Below are 13824 nucleotides of genomic sequence, written 5' to 3'. Positions count from 1 at the left end.
GAACACTGGTAGCTTTCAAGTGACTGTGTCTTAGGACCCCATGAAGATAAAGAATAAACAACTCCCTTATTTTCATATTTTTGTTACATGACTCCAACTGTTCAGATGGGTGATATTCGGAATACACAAATGCTCTGTGGCTATTTTTACTTCTTCATTTAGAAATCTGGTTTGTGGTAGATAGCTCAAAACTATAGTCACGAAAACTCTCTGTGTAAATTTAGTGTAAAAGATACTGAATATTCACATGGAAAATCCAGTTAAACATTTCAACTGACTCTGTTGAAGTGAGCACTGAGGAGGCCATCAAACATCAGGGGCAGCATTAATTATCAATCAAAAATCAAAGAAAGGAATTACAAAAAGAATGGAGACACTGCATATGTAATTAGAACTTGGGGACATCTCAGTTTGAAATGAAGGAAGCGCTGTGAAGAAGGCTTACGGGTTATTATTACTGCTCAGTGCTATGAATTATATTCTTGGTTGCTGTGATGTGGCATGCTGTTGGCTTGCCATTTTACATTGCCCAGAAATAACTGGAAGTTGTTGTTTCTCTTGGATGAAAATATGAGCTGGATTCGAGAAGTAACATCAGCACATGGAAAAACTAAATTTTTCTCATTGTAATGATGATAACATACAAAAGTACTATTCATATGACCAAATCCTAGGTTGCAGATTTTTTTTTTTTACCATTTCTTGTCCTCATTTATATCTTTCATTTTCCCCATCTTTCTTCTAGTTGTAGGAATTCTGCTCTAGATGTCTAATTAACCAGGTTATTATACATGAAATATGAACAAGATAGAAAAACACATTTTCCAATTAAAAAAAATCACGTAACTACCATGTGCTCAGACTTTCGTATGAAGGATTAGTGTGTCTGGATGCAGGTTATGCTGATTCTTGGCACAATGAGACTCCTAGATTCAAAGTGAAAAATCTTACGTGAGGAGGTTATTGTGGAGCTCAAATAGCCCATCCCAAACAACACTATCAGGAAGTAATGTGCATGTGGGATGGAAACAGATGTTAGTAACTTCAAGCACAAGAAATGAGAGAATTTTGAATAATTTTAAGTAGAGAAGTAAACGGTTATGAAAAATGTTTCTATTCTTCAAAGCCAAGCTTAATGAATTAATATTTACTTATAATTTCAAAATCCAGAATATGTGAATGGAATCCTCTATGTTAAGAAATATCTCATTGTCATAATCACAGAATGATTTCCTTTTTAGAAGCATTTTTCCCTCAGCTCTCCTGTGGCTCATTTTTCCTTAAAAACACTATAAAATTTGCCTTATTTTTCTCTCTCATAAACAATGAGGATTTTAGTGAACAAAGAAAAATACTTTAAAAATCCACATACTTTAATGTTATTACTTAGCTAGATCTAAATTAAATTGTCACATTCAAAAGCATTACAATCAAAGGCATTTTTCTAAAACCATTACATTTTTGTTCACAAAGTGGTAAAGCTTACTAATTCAAATTTTTTGATGTTTTAGAAGAACTGGACTAAACTCTCTTTACAAATTCTGTGTGGTTATTTTTTCTTTTACTATGCTATTTTCCTTATTTACCATAAGTGACATTATGAAACAATATTTAAATTCTAGTAATTTTATGTATTTTCCCTCTAAGAAACCAGTAAAAAGGAATATTTGCAGTTCCTATTTGCAAAAAAAATGTTCATGTTTCATCCCTTTGTTTTAAATAGTGGACAGCATTAGACAAAATTACTAGCTTTGTTAAAAAATCTGATAATCACTTAAGCAAAAATACAGGATAATATCTTGGGAAAACAAAATAGAGACCTAAAATTTTGCATATGAATTGGGTTTTAAATGATCCTTGAAAAGGATGTGATTTGAACTCCGGAATCTACAGGCTGTTTTTCAGTTTTACTGTCTACCATATATGACATAATAATATGTCACATGCATAATGCCTTTAGCTTAGTAATTATATGTATGAGAGGTGTGATTACAATTTGTATAAATGCGGTTTATATTGGAAGCTTTATGGGGAATCTCTGATGGGTTTTCTTCTCTTTTTTGAATCAGTTTTAATTTCCTTAATATGCTATATAACTAGGACAAATGCCAACAACATTTTATGGTTTCATAGCAGATTAGACTGTATCATATTGGATGAAAAAAGGAAAAAATAAGATCCTGTTTTTAAATGACTTAAATGTTAACAACATTCATTAAAAACAACACTAAGTCAAAATTCATATACAAAGTCATCACCCTCCTTTTTACCTCCGCTTCAAAACATTTATGTATTTTAGGGAGGACAATACTATTGACAAGTGAATGGAAGACTCTCAGATTACTGTTTGTTTCTATTATGCCAGAGAGGAGAAAAACAGATTTATATAAGTGCCTCACAGTTGTGTTTCAGAGACATATGAGAGTTTTTGCTTTTTGTTTTTCTTCAAGGATAGGTTACAATGATCATTGGTCTTTGGAACTGTTGGTGAAAGCGGCTAAAATATCAGGTTGAATGTGGCATTGGAGTTCCTTCTTTTTTAAGTCACCAATGGCACCCCACTCCAGTACTCTTGCCTGGAAAACCCAATGGTCAGAGGAGCCTGGTAGGCTGCAGTCTATGGGGTCGAGAAGAGTCAGACATGACTGAGTGACTTCACTTTCACGTTTCACTTTCATGCACTGGAGAAGGAAATGGCAACACACTCCAATGTTCTTGCCTGGAGAATCCCAGGGATGGGGGAGCCTGGTGGGCTGCTGTCTATGGGGTCACACAGAGTCGGACACGACTAAAGTGACTTAGCAGCAGCAGCAGCAGAAATGACCATGAACTTGCAGTCAGGACATGCTCTTGAAGCTTTATTTCGGTCACTCTCCAGTAGTATTTAGGTAGGACTTACTCTGAACCATTCTTGGGAGGAGTTGGCGGTCCCTGGCTGGGTGGCATTCTATCTACCCTCAACTCCCACCTCCCCCATGAGCTGTGTCTCCACCCTTATCTATCTCATTGCTACTTTGGTGAAAGTGAAAGTCACTCAGTAGTGTCCAACTCTTTGTGACCCTATGGACTATATAAAGCCCATGGAATTCTCCAGAGAATACGGGAGTGGGTAGCCTTTCCTTTCTCCAGGGGATCTTCCCAACCCAGGGATGGAACCCAGGTCTCCCGCATTGCAGGCAGGTCTCCCGCATTGAGGGCTACTTTGGTAGTAATGATGAAAAGATTAGGGATGTATTTGGTCTGTGGAAGTGGAGCTGCTGTTGCCACACTGAGCTGCGATAAGATATATCTGTCTATTTTCACCCTGCGCCAATTATAGTAATGAAGGTTAATAATTTCTGCTGTTTTTGATGTCTTCAAAGGAGGGTTATTTTGTGATTCCAGTGTTCAATACACTCTAATATGAATGCCAATATCTTCCAACATTCCTTTTGATAGTTGAAGATACACTCAAAGCTGTCTAGCTGGGGTTCCAAAATGCCCCAGATGATTGAGGTTCTCAGTTCTGTGGTTGCTGGAATTCTATCACATGGAAACGAGGGAGATTGTTTTTCTATGAAGCTGATATTACTAAATAGCACAGAACACCCTCCCTGTTCTAGCAGTACTTATTTTTCAAATAAAATCTGTGTTTTTTTTAATCTCAGGCTTGGCCTCTTTCTTCATATATTCAGAATATATAAAGAACTCTTACAACTCAATAATAGAGAAAAAAACCTAGTCCGTAAAAAGACAAAAGGCTTGCATGGACATTTCTCTAAAGAAGGTATACACATGCCCAAGAAGCACAGTGGTGAATTGTTTGGTACATGAGTTTTATCTCAATGTTAAAAAAAAGAAGAATCGAACAGAAATCTTAGTACTGGAAAATACAGTAATTAGAGGATCGTCAAAAAAGCAAGAGAGTCCAAGAAAAACATCTATTTCTGCTTTCTTGACTATGCCAAAACCTTTGACTGTGTAGATCACAATAAACTGTGGAAAATTCTGAAAGAGATGGGAATACCAGACCACCTGACCTGCCTCTAGAGAAACCTGTATGCAGGTCAGGAAGCAACAGTTAGAAACGGACATGGAACAACAGACTGGTTCTAAATAGGAAGAGGAGTACGTTGAGGCGGTATATTTGTCACTCTGCTTATTTAACTTCTATGCAGAGTACATAATGAGAAACGCTGGGCTGGAAGAAGCACAAGCTGGAATCAAGATTGCCAGGAGAAATATCAATAACCTCAGATATGCAGATGACACCACCCTGATGGCAGAAAGTGAAGAGGAACTAAAAAGCCTCTTGATGAAAGTGAAAGTAGAGAGTGAAAAAGTTGGCTTAAGGCTCAACATTCAGAAAATGAAGATCATGGCATCTGGTTCCATCACTTCATGGGAAATAGATGGGGAAACAGTGGAAACAGTGTCAGACTTTATATTTTTGGGCTCCAAAATCACTGCAGATGGTGACTGCAGCCATGAAATTAAAAGAGGCTTACTCCTTGGAAGGAAAGTTATGACCAACCTAGATAGCATATTCAGAAGCAGAGACATTACTTTGCCGACAAATGTCCATCTAGTCAAGGCTATGATTTTTCCAGCGGTCATGTATGGATATGAGACTTGGACTGTGAAGAAGGCTGAGTGCTGAACAATTGATGCTTTTGAACTGTGGTGTTGGAGAAGACTCTTGAGAGTCCCTTGGACTGCAAGGAGATCCAACCAGTCATTCTAAAGGAGATTGGTCCTGGGATTTCTTTGGAAGGAATGATGCTAAAGCTGAAACTCCAGTATTTTGGCCACCTCATGCGAACAGTTGACTCATTGGAAAAGGCTCTGATGCTGGGAGGGATTGGGGGCAGGAGGAGAAGGGGACAACAGAGGGTGAGATGGCTGGATGGCATCACCGACTCAATGGACGTGAGTCTGAGTGAACTCCGGGAGTTGGTGATGGACAGGGAGGCCTGGCGTGCTGCATTCATGGGGTCGCAAAGAGTCAGACACAACTGAGCGACTGAACTGAACTGAAATGAACTGAAAGAGCTCAGTGTGGATTAAACAGCAGGTTAGACAAAGCTGACTAAAGAATTAATGAATTGAAAGATAGGTTGATAGTGATTAACAATGATTTAATGACCACCCATACTGATCAGTAGCTTTAAGTAAAACAACAACCACAATGATATTTCTGGGGTTTTGGTGCCCAGCTTTAAAATCTTTCATATAAAAACCCTATACTATTTAGTGCAGGAACAACTCAAGCAACCAATTATCCTGGTCAGAGGATGTCAGAATACTGTTGTGCAGTGGATGAAAGCACTATATAAAGATGGTATGACTACACATGGGTTGTTTGCCCAAGTGTCTAGTGTCAGAGGCATTACGAGACTACATCAAAGGAACAAAACAAAGAAGTTAAGTAAGAAATGGATGAGATTTTTTTCTCTGATAATTGTTGCATCTGGGACCATCTCAGTGCCTGTTTCAGTTGGGTGTTCCCTCTTTGTACTACTACTACTACTAAGTCGCTTCAGTCGTGTCCGACTCTGTGAGACCCCATGGACGGCAGCCCACCAGGCTCACCCGCCTCTGGGATTCTCCAGGCAAGAACACTGGAGTGGGTTGCCATTTCCTTCTCCAATGCATGAAAGTGAAAAGTGAAAGGGAAGTCGCTCAGTCGTGTCCGACTCTTAGCGACCCCGTGGACTGCAGCCTACCAGGCTCCTCCATCCATGGGATTCTCCAGGCCAGAGTACTGGAGTGGGGTGCCATGTAAATCACATTTTATACCTATTTGTGAGTCATGTACTTTTTAGTTACTTGCTGTACATTGTGTGTAAAGTAGGGACTGAAATAAACATTTACACCTAGTAAAAACAAAAAAGAGGGATGGATGAGATTTTTGAAATAAAGCACCAGACCTTGTTTTTAATAATGTGCTTTTTGGTAGTAGCTATCCTACCTTCTAGCTTTTTAATTTTTGTGTGTCAAATACATCTCAGAAATCTACTTGAATGCTCAGTTTTCAGCTTGATATTTATGAAAAATCTGAAGATTACTCATTGGTCCCCTTCTAATAATAAATATAAAAGTAGAAATCTTATTGAAACATTGGCACTTAGAAATCCAGAGACCTTACACACAAAAGGAAAGCCAAATATTTGCGGTAGTTAGTCACCATTATAAATAGATTTGTAGCAGCAAATCAAAAGTAACATGAAATCATTCTGAAGCGAAAGTAAGCATTCTGCAAAAATATGAGAGAAGTACCCGGAACAGAAGTTTAGTTCATTTTACGTGGATATTTGAAGTAAGTGTTCTCTGAATATAATGTTTCTACTTAATATTAGCGTTGAAATTTTAGTTCACAGTGAAAACAACCACTCTGTAGGATTCTACAGTTCTTTCTATTTTTCACAAAGTAGCCAGTCTGTCATTATTCCCTAAGCTCCAAATTGAGGGGGAGTATGTATTTAATACCTCATAAAATAGGTAAAATTCTTCATTCTAATATTTTAACCTAGGGATAACTGAAAACATAAAACTGATCCACTGCAAAAGACTTCTTTTCTAACTTTACTAAGAAGGAATACTCAAAATAATAGTAACATCAAAACCAGCAAAAAATAAACACACATGCACAGTAAAGCGGCCCTTCTGCTAACACAAAAGCTTGTTTTTCAAGGTACTTTTTTAATTGTTCTTTTTCTTTAAGAAATTTCCTAAAAGTCAGTTACCTTCGACAGTAGAGTGTTTGTCTCCCACTCTGGGTACCTCTCATGGCCAGCTAGAGAATTTGACTAAAGTCCTAGGAAAACCGATGGCTTTATGTTTCTTATTCTGAAAGCTTACTGAAGATGGTTACCATAAAAACATGTACATATCTCAACAGAAACATAATGACCACATCTATAAACATGGGAGTACCGAAGAAAGACTAAGGAACTGTATACAGAGTGGCAGCAATTTTTACAAATTATAAGGTGACCACACACTAAAAAATTTACATTTCAAGGGAGAAATAGCAGATACCAACAGTGATTACTTTAAAGTAAAAGATGAACACAGAATAAATGTTATAGTAAAAAGAACACTCTAAAGGTCATTAAAAGGTGCTTTAAAAACTGATTTAAGCAGAAATATCATAAAAAAGGAATTCCCCTCCCTTTCTCTTTCTTTCTCATGTGTCATCCCCACACCCGTTTCCAGTGTTCAGAAAGCCAATGCTCCAACATTTCCCAAATCTTCAAGCTAAAACTCTCAAGAGGTTTTGATCTTTTCCCTTAATAAGAATGTGGCAAAATCAGATTGTTTGGCTTCTATTTGAATTCTGCATTTCGACTTTCTTTGTTCATTGTGGAAAGGGAGAGACCCATGTCACTGCAGTCTGCCCAGTGACATACATAGTGGACCCTATTTTTTCAATGTACCATAAAATAGCACTGGGTAGTATGTCATTGGTTCTTCCCATTTCCAATAAATACAGCACTAACGTGTAGCGTGTCATTGCGTTTCACTGCTTTACACGCCTTCCTCTTTTGCTAGACTGAGATAGTTAAAGACAGAGAATATCTTTTCACTGCTCTCTAAGTCTGTTTCATCATAGGCACATGGCACATCATAGGTGTTCAATAAATATTTATTCCATCAAAAGTAATCTAGACATTCTTACAAGTGAACATATCTCCTATGTTTTAAATTCAAGTATTCTGTTTTGAGTTATATTTCAGATTTGCCTTTTATTTTAAAGGCAAGCAAAAAAAGCAATCCAAACTCATTTCTCTGTGTTAAGCTAACATGGACATTTAAAAAAAAATAATACGACACTATGATTTTCACTAAACTAGGAAAGGTTATTTTGGAGCCCTGGGACTTTAGATATTTGAAGTAGTAATTACTTCCTCCATAAATGTTACCTTTAGAGTCAAATACTGCTTTCCTGTTTCAGTTCAACTTTTTTACTTAAAGGAAAATGTCTTTTATTCACAATTCACTGTACTGTACTACTATATGTGGTCATTCTTCTATTCATTTGTTTTTGTAGCATTGCAAAGTCCACGAAACATCATAATAATGACAGTAGCTTAACACCATTTCAGTGTTTTTTCTGTGCCAAGCATTTTACCAAGCACTTGACATACCCACACAAAACTTACCATATGTGTGAAATTACATACCTATCTCTACCCTTTAATCTATCCATCTATCTGTTTATGTACCTATCTATCCATCCATCCATCCATTAATTGTCCCATTGGTAAGCCTTGTACTCAAAATAATAATACAGGGAAAATCATGTGAAGATTTTCATTCTTGTTTCTTTAAAGTTCTGAGTATCCAGCAACAAAATTTAATACCATATTTTGCATAATTTTAGAACAATGACCCATTTTAGTAAAGTACTTGTGTAATCATCTATAAAACAAACAAAAAAAACATTTGTTGGGTTATAGTTAAACATTTCAAGTCACTGCACTAGGAATCCAAGAGTATTTCTTCTAAATTGAATAAATGAGATATCAACTCTCACACGATGATCATCAACACTTCACGTTGAAACTGTTGAAACTTACCATAGACTTGGGTTTGGTTCCAGAACTGGCCACTGGGGCGGAAGACTGTGAGTCAGTGGACTCAGTGTTAGCAGGCAAATTTATTTGTGTCTGATTTATCGAAGTGGTATCTGTTCCACTCTCAGGTCCTGATTCCAGATCCTGTTAAAAAATTCATTGCTATGAAGGATATGTCCACACTCTCTACATGCCTTTCTCCCTGCCTCCCACACATTTTCACCTCCTCCTCCTCCCAACACACACAGACACACCACATAGTTATGACAACCAACACTGGCCTGTCACACATAACCATGCACTATTTTGTATTAATGGTTGTACTCTTTAGAGGGTCTCATTTTAGAATGCAAATACTGAAAAGAGGTAATACACTCCTTTAGCAACTTAACAGCCAATTGTGCATTGGAAAGGGCAGTAGTGGTAGCTAGCTAGGACACTGAAATAAGTCGGGAGATACTAATATAAGCCCATAGACAACCCTGGCTCATTGTGTGACCCTGAGTAACTCACTTCACGTTCCTCATGCAATGCAGTTATGGGTGTCGAATGAAAAGATAGTTCTCATTTCTTCTCACCTCACTCTATGTTCCCATTAAATCTCCATGGTGACACCTACCATCATGGCCTGGAATCATTTAGCTCAAGGGTATGTCTATCTAATGAACTAAAAGCTATTAAGGGCAGAATTATGGGGATATTTGTCATATGTAATTCAATTCCCTCATTTGAAAATGAGTGTAATCATCACAGGCACTCATAGAAGCTTATGAAGATTAAGCAAGATAATGCAAATTGTATACAACAAGCACATATTCAATTTCATTAAATGATAGGCATTACTGTAAATAATGTTATTATTAATATCATTATGTTTTCTGAGCAACTGATGCACAATATGTGGATAACACATGCCTGTTCAATGAACGTAATTACTCAGTAATCACTGCAAAGGTAGTGCCTTTAATTTACTAAATGCTATCTCCATGTTACACAGTAGCCTGAGAACACAAAGGAAAGGCAAGGATGAGGAGGATGCAAAGGGTGGTGGGTGGGAGGGAAGTGAAGGCATACATCACTTGATAATTTTATCCTGAGAAAATCACGATTTAAATATCTTTGTGTCTACTCTTTCTACATCTCAACTTTGCCACGGCCCACACGCGTAAATATCATCTACCCTGGACCCCGACTCTCTGGTCTTATGTTCTCCCATTCTCTTGCTTCTGTATGCTTCCGCTATGCTTGCTGTCTGTCAGTCCTTCTAGTACACCAAGGTGGTTCCTAGAGTAGCAACTATGCCCTTTCTAATTAATCCCTTGCCCAAGTATTTCCCTTTGCCGGCCCTTGTCACTCAGCTCTCAGTTTGAATATCACTTCTTCACAGAAGCATCCTTTGACATTCCAAGCTCAGTTTCTTCCCTTCAACCTTCATAGCATGTCATTCTCTGTTTTACAATCTTATCACCTTGTTTATCTACCATATATCAAGTTTATCCATCCACCATCTCTACCTATGTATGTATCATCTATCGACCTTTCACTCATTTCTATATCTAATCCTTTAATGTCTCCCTTTATTGGGACTCTATTGTATCACCAGAGTAGGGGTTTCGCCTGTCTTGTTCATTGATACATTCACCAGGCTTATAATAGCACCTGGCACTTAGAATATGCTCATAAATATTGTTTTATGGAAGAATAACTAGACTGACAGATATTAATATTTAACCAAGCGCTTCCCTTGTGGCTCAGCTGGTAAAGAATTTGCCTGCAATGCAGGAGACCTGGGTTCAATCCCTGGGTTGGGAAGATCGCCTGGAGAAGGGAAGGCTACCCACTCCAGTATTCTGGCCTAGAGAATTCCATGGACTGTATAGTCCAAGGGGTCGCAAAGAGTTGGACACAACTGAGCAACTTGCACTTTCAAGGAGGCTCAACATCTCTACATTAGAAACTATAAGGCATTGATGAAAGAAATTGAAGAAGACACAAATAATTGGAAAGCTATCTCATGCTCCTGAATTGGAAAAAATAAAATTGTGAAAAATATCATGCTACCCAAAGTGATGTATAGATTTAGTGCAATCCCTGTCAGAATGCCAATGACATTTTTTCAGAGAAAAGGAAAAAAAAAAATCCTAAAATTTGGATGGAACCACAAAAGACTGTGGATAGCCAAAGCAATCTTCAAAAATAATAACAAAGCTGGAGGCATCACATTCTCCTATTTCAAATTTTAGTACTACAGTAATCAAACAGTATGGTACAGGCACACAAACAGAGACAGAGATCAATGGAATAGCAATAGAGAGCCTAGAAATAAAAGCATGCACGTACAGTCAACTAACATTCAACAGTGGGGTTAAGAATACTCAATGGGGAAAAACAATCTTTTTAATAAATGATGTTGGGAAAATCAGATATTCACATGCAAATAAATTAAATTGGATCCCCGTCTTACACCACTCACAAAATTTAACTTCAAGTGAATTAAAGATGTAAATGTAAGATCTGAAACTGTAAAACTCCTATAAGAAAGCATAGAGAAAATGCTTCTTGACATTGGTCTTGGCAACAATTTTTTTTGGTATAACACCAAAAGCACAAGCGATAGAAGCGACAGTAAACAAATGGGACTATATCTGACTATATGGCTTCTGCACAGCAAAGGAAACAACAGAATTAAGATACAGCCTATAGAATTAGGAGAAAATATCTGTAAACCTAATATTAGATAAGGGGTTAACATACAAAATACATAAGGAACTTATACAACTTACTAGCAGAAAAAAAATCTGACTAAAAAATGAGCAGAGTGCCTGAGACATACATATAGGCAACAGGTACACGAAATGATGCGGAACATTACTAATTATCAGGGAAATGCAAATTAAAACCACAGTGAGATATCACTTCACACCTGTCAGAATGGCTATCATAAAAAAGACAAGAGATAATGAATGTTGATGAGAACGTGGAAAAAAAGGGAATTCTAGTACACTGTTGGTGGGAATGTAAATGAATATAGTTACTATGGAAAACAGTATGGAGGTTCCTCAAAAGGTTAAAAAAAGAACTACATATAATCCAGCAATTCCATGTGTAGGTATACATCCAAAGGAAATGAAATCACTGTCTTGAAGACACATCTGCACCCTTCTGTTAATTGTTATATTATTCACAAAAGCCAAGACATGGAAACAACCAAAGTGTCTACTGATGGATAGATAAATGGATACAGAACATGTGATATATATAAATATATACAAACACACACACAAAATGGAGTACTGTTTATCTACAGAAAAGAAAGAAATTCTGCCTCTTCTGACAACATGGAAGGGCCTAAAAGCATTATGTGAAATGAAATAAGAGAAATACAAATACTGTAGAAATCTCACTTCTGTGTGAAATCTAAAATAGGCCAAAACAGAAACAGGGTAGCGTGGTGGCTGCCAGGGGCTGGGAGATGGGGAAAGAGGGAACATGATGGTCAGAGGGTACAAGTTTCCCGGTGTAAGATGTGTAAGTTCTGGGGATCTAATCTTCACTTTCGTGACAGTATTAACATCACTCTATTATATACTTGAAAGTTGCTAAGAGATTAGATATTAAGTGTTCTCACCACATACATACACACAGGCACACAACTGTAATTATACTAGTTGATGGATGTGTTAGCTAACCTTATTTGGTTATTATATTGCGATTACAAACTGTATCAAATCATTACATTGTACACCTTAAATATTGTTATATGTCAACTATATCTCAATAAAGCTCCGAATAGAAATTTTAAAAGTGGAAAACAAAGAAAGTGTATAAAATACATACAAAAGAATAATAAATATGAAACAGAATACAACAGTCTTTAAGTATGTGTGTGTGTATAAACATATAACCCTAACCAAATTTCTCATTCCTGAGTGATTTCAGATTAAGGGCTACATTTTTTTTTTTATATGGAAAAGACATTTTACCATAAGAGAAAAATAATGTATTAAAATTTCATATTGAATCAACATTAAATGGATAATCATAAATAGCAGGTAATTTATAAACATCAAATGCATAATCTTAAGTAGCACGTAGTTTTTAAGCCATTTCTATTTGACATTTATGTTTACCAGAAACCATTTGCATTAATTTTCCTTCCTGTTTATGAATTAATTAGGTAAATAAGAGGATAACCTTGCACCTTTCTAACAATATAATAATTCTGAGGTAAAATAATAAATATTTTTAAAATCCACCACTAATTGTGCTTTTACCATTTATAGACAATACTGTACTGTTCCATGTTCACAAACATTTTGGAAGATATTATTATTATCACCTGATGGATGGTGAAGCCAAAGCTTAAAGCAAGTAACTTGACTAAGTTCACAGTCTGTGGCAGGACTGACATTAAACTCAGATCTGTCCAACCCTCACTTGTCCAGCTCTATCAAGGCAGCCTTCATAAATGTTAGCTCTACCCTTATGAACCTATTTGCAGGGCAGGAAGAGAGACACAGACACCGAACAGCTGTGAGAACATGGTGGTGATGTGGGAGGATTGAACTGGGAGACTGGGGTTGATATATATACCCCACCATACAGGGGGAAGCTGCCATGTAGCACAGGAGCTCAACTTGGTGCTTTGTGGTCACCTAAATGGGCAGGGCTGGGATGGGGTTTGGGAGGGAGGTCCAAGAGGGGGGTATACAAGTGCACACATAGCTGATTCACTTTGTTGTACAGCAGAAACTATACTCCAATAAAAATACCCTTATTTTATTTTTAAAGCCATTCTTTACTACTCCAGCTCATATTAACTCCCTTTATTATAGAGAATCTGCCTGCAATGTGGGAGACCTGGGTTTGATCCTGGGTTGCGAAGATCTCCTGGAGGAGGGTATGGCAACCCACTCCAGGATCCTTGCCTGGAGAATCCCCATGGACAGAGGAACCTGGCAGGCTACAGTCCACAGGGTTGCAAAGAGTCGGACATGACTGAGCGACTAAGCACACGGCACATTATATGTAGAACTCACTCTAACCTTTTCTTATAAATAATTTCAAACTGAGGTCACTGTTTCATTGTATGTCTTCCCCTCTGCCCTAAACTGTGGATTCACAGTGGAGTATGAGGGTGTGTCAGAGGAGGCTTCTCCTCCGAATCTGGGACACAGCTCCTTGATGGACAGTCAAGGTCATAATCATCTGTTATAACCCACTTATTCCATGGCACAATTATCAAATGGAATGGAAATCGCATGTG

General features: G+C 37.4%; 1 protein-coding gene across 3 annotated transcripts in view; it reads right to left on the bottom strand.

Moving 5' to 3' along the window:
* The window catches only part of DLC1 (DLC1 Rho GTPase activating protein), a 518014-nt gene that overhangs the window by 297372 nt on the left and 206818 nt on the right, over window positions 1–13824 (bottom strand). For all 3 annotated transcript variants that reach the window (XM_069573135.1, XM_069573134.1, XM_069573139.1), the window contains exon 4: window positions 8562–8702. In XM_069573135.1, the coding sequence (XP_069429236.1) occupies window positions 8562–8702 (141 nt within the window). The remainder of the gene's footprint in view (window positions 1–8561; window positions 8703–13824) is intronic.

The sequence above is a fragment of the Ovis canadensis genome, chromosome 26 (genome assembly GCF_042477335.2).
Source record: "Ovis canadensis isolate MfBH-ARS-UI-01 breed Bighorn chromosome 26, ARS-UI_OviCan_v2, whole genome shotgun sequence".
In the NCBI taxonomy this organism is placed as follows: Eukaryota; Metazoa; Chordata; class Mammalia; order Artiodactyla; family Bovidae; genus Ovis; species Ovis canadensis.
The sequence above is the reverse complement of the archived record's forward strand: the minus strand, read 5'-3'. Positions and strand labels throughout refer to the sequence as shown.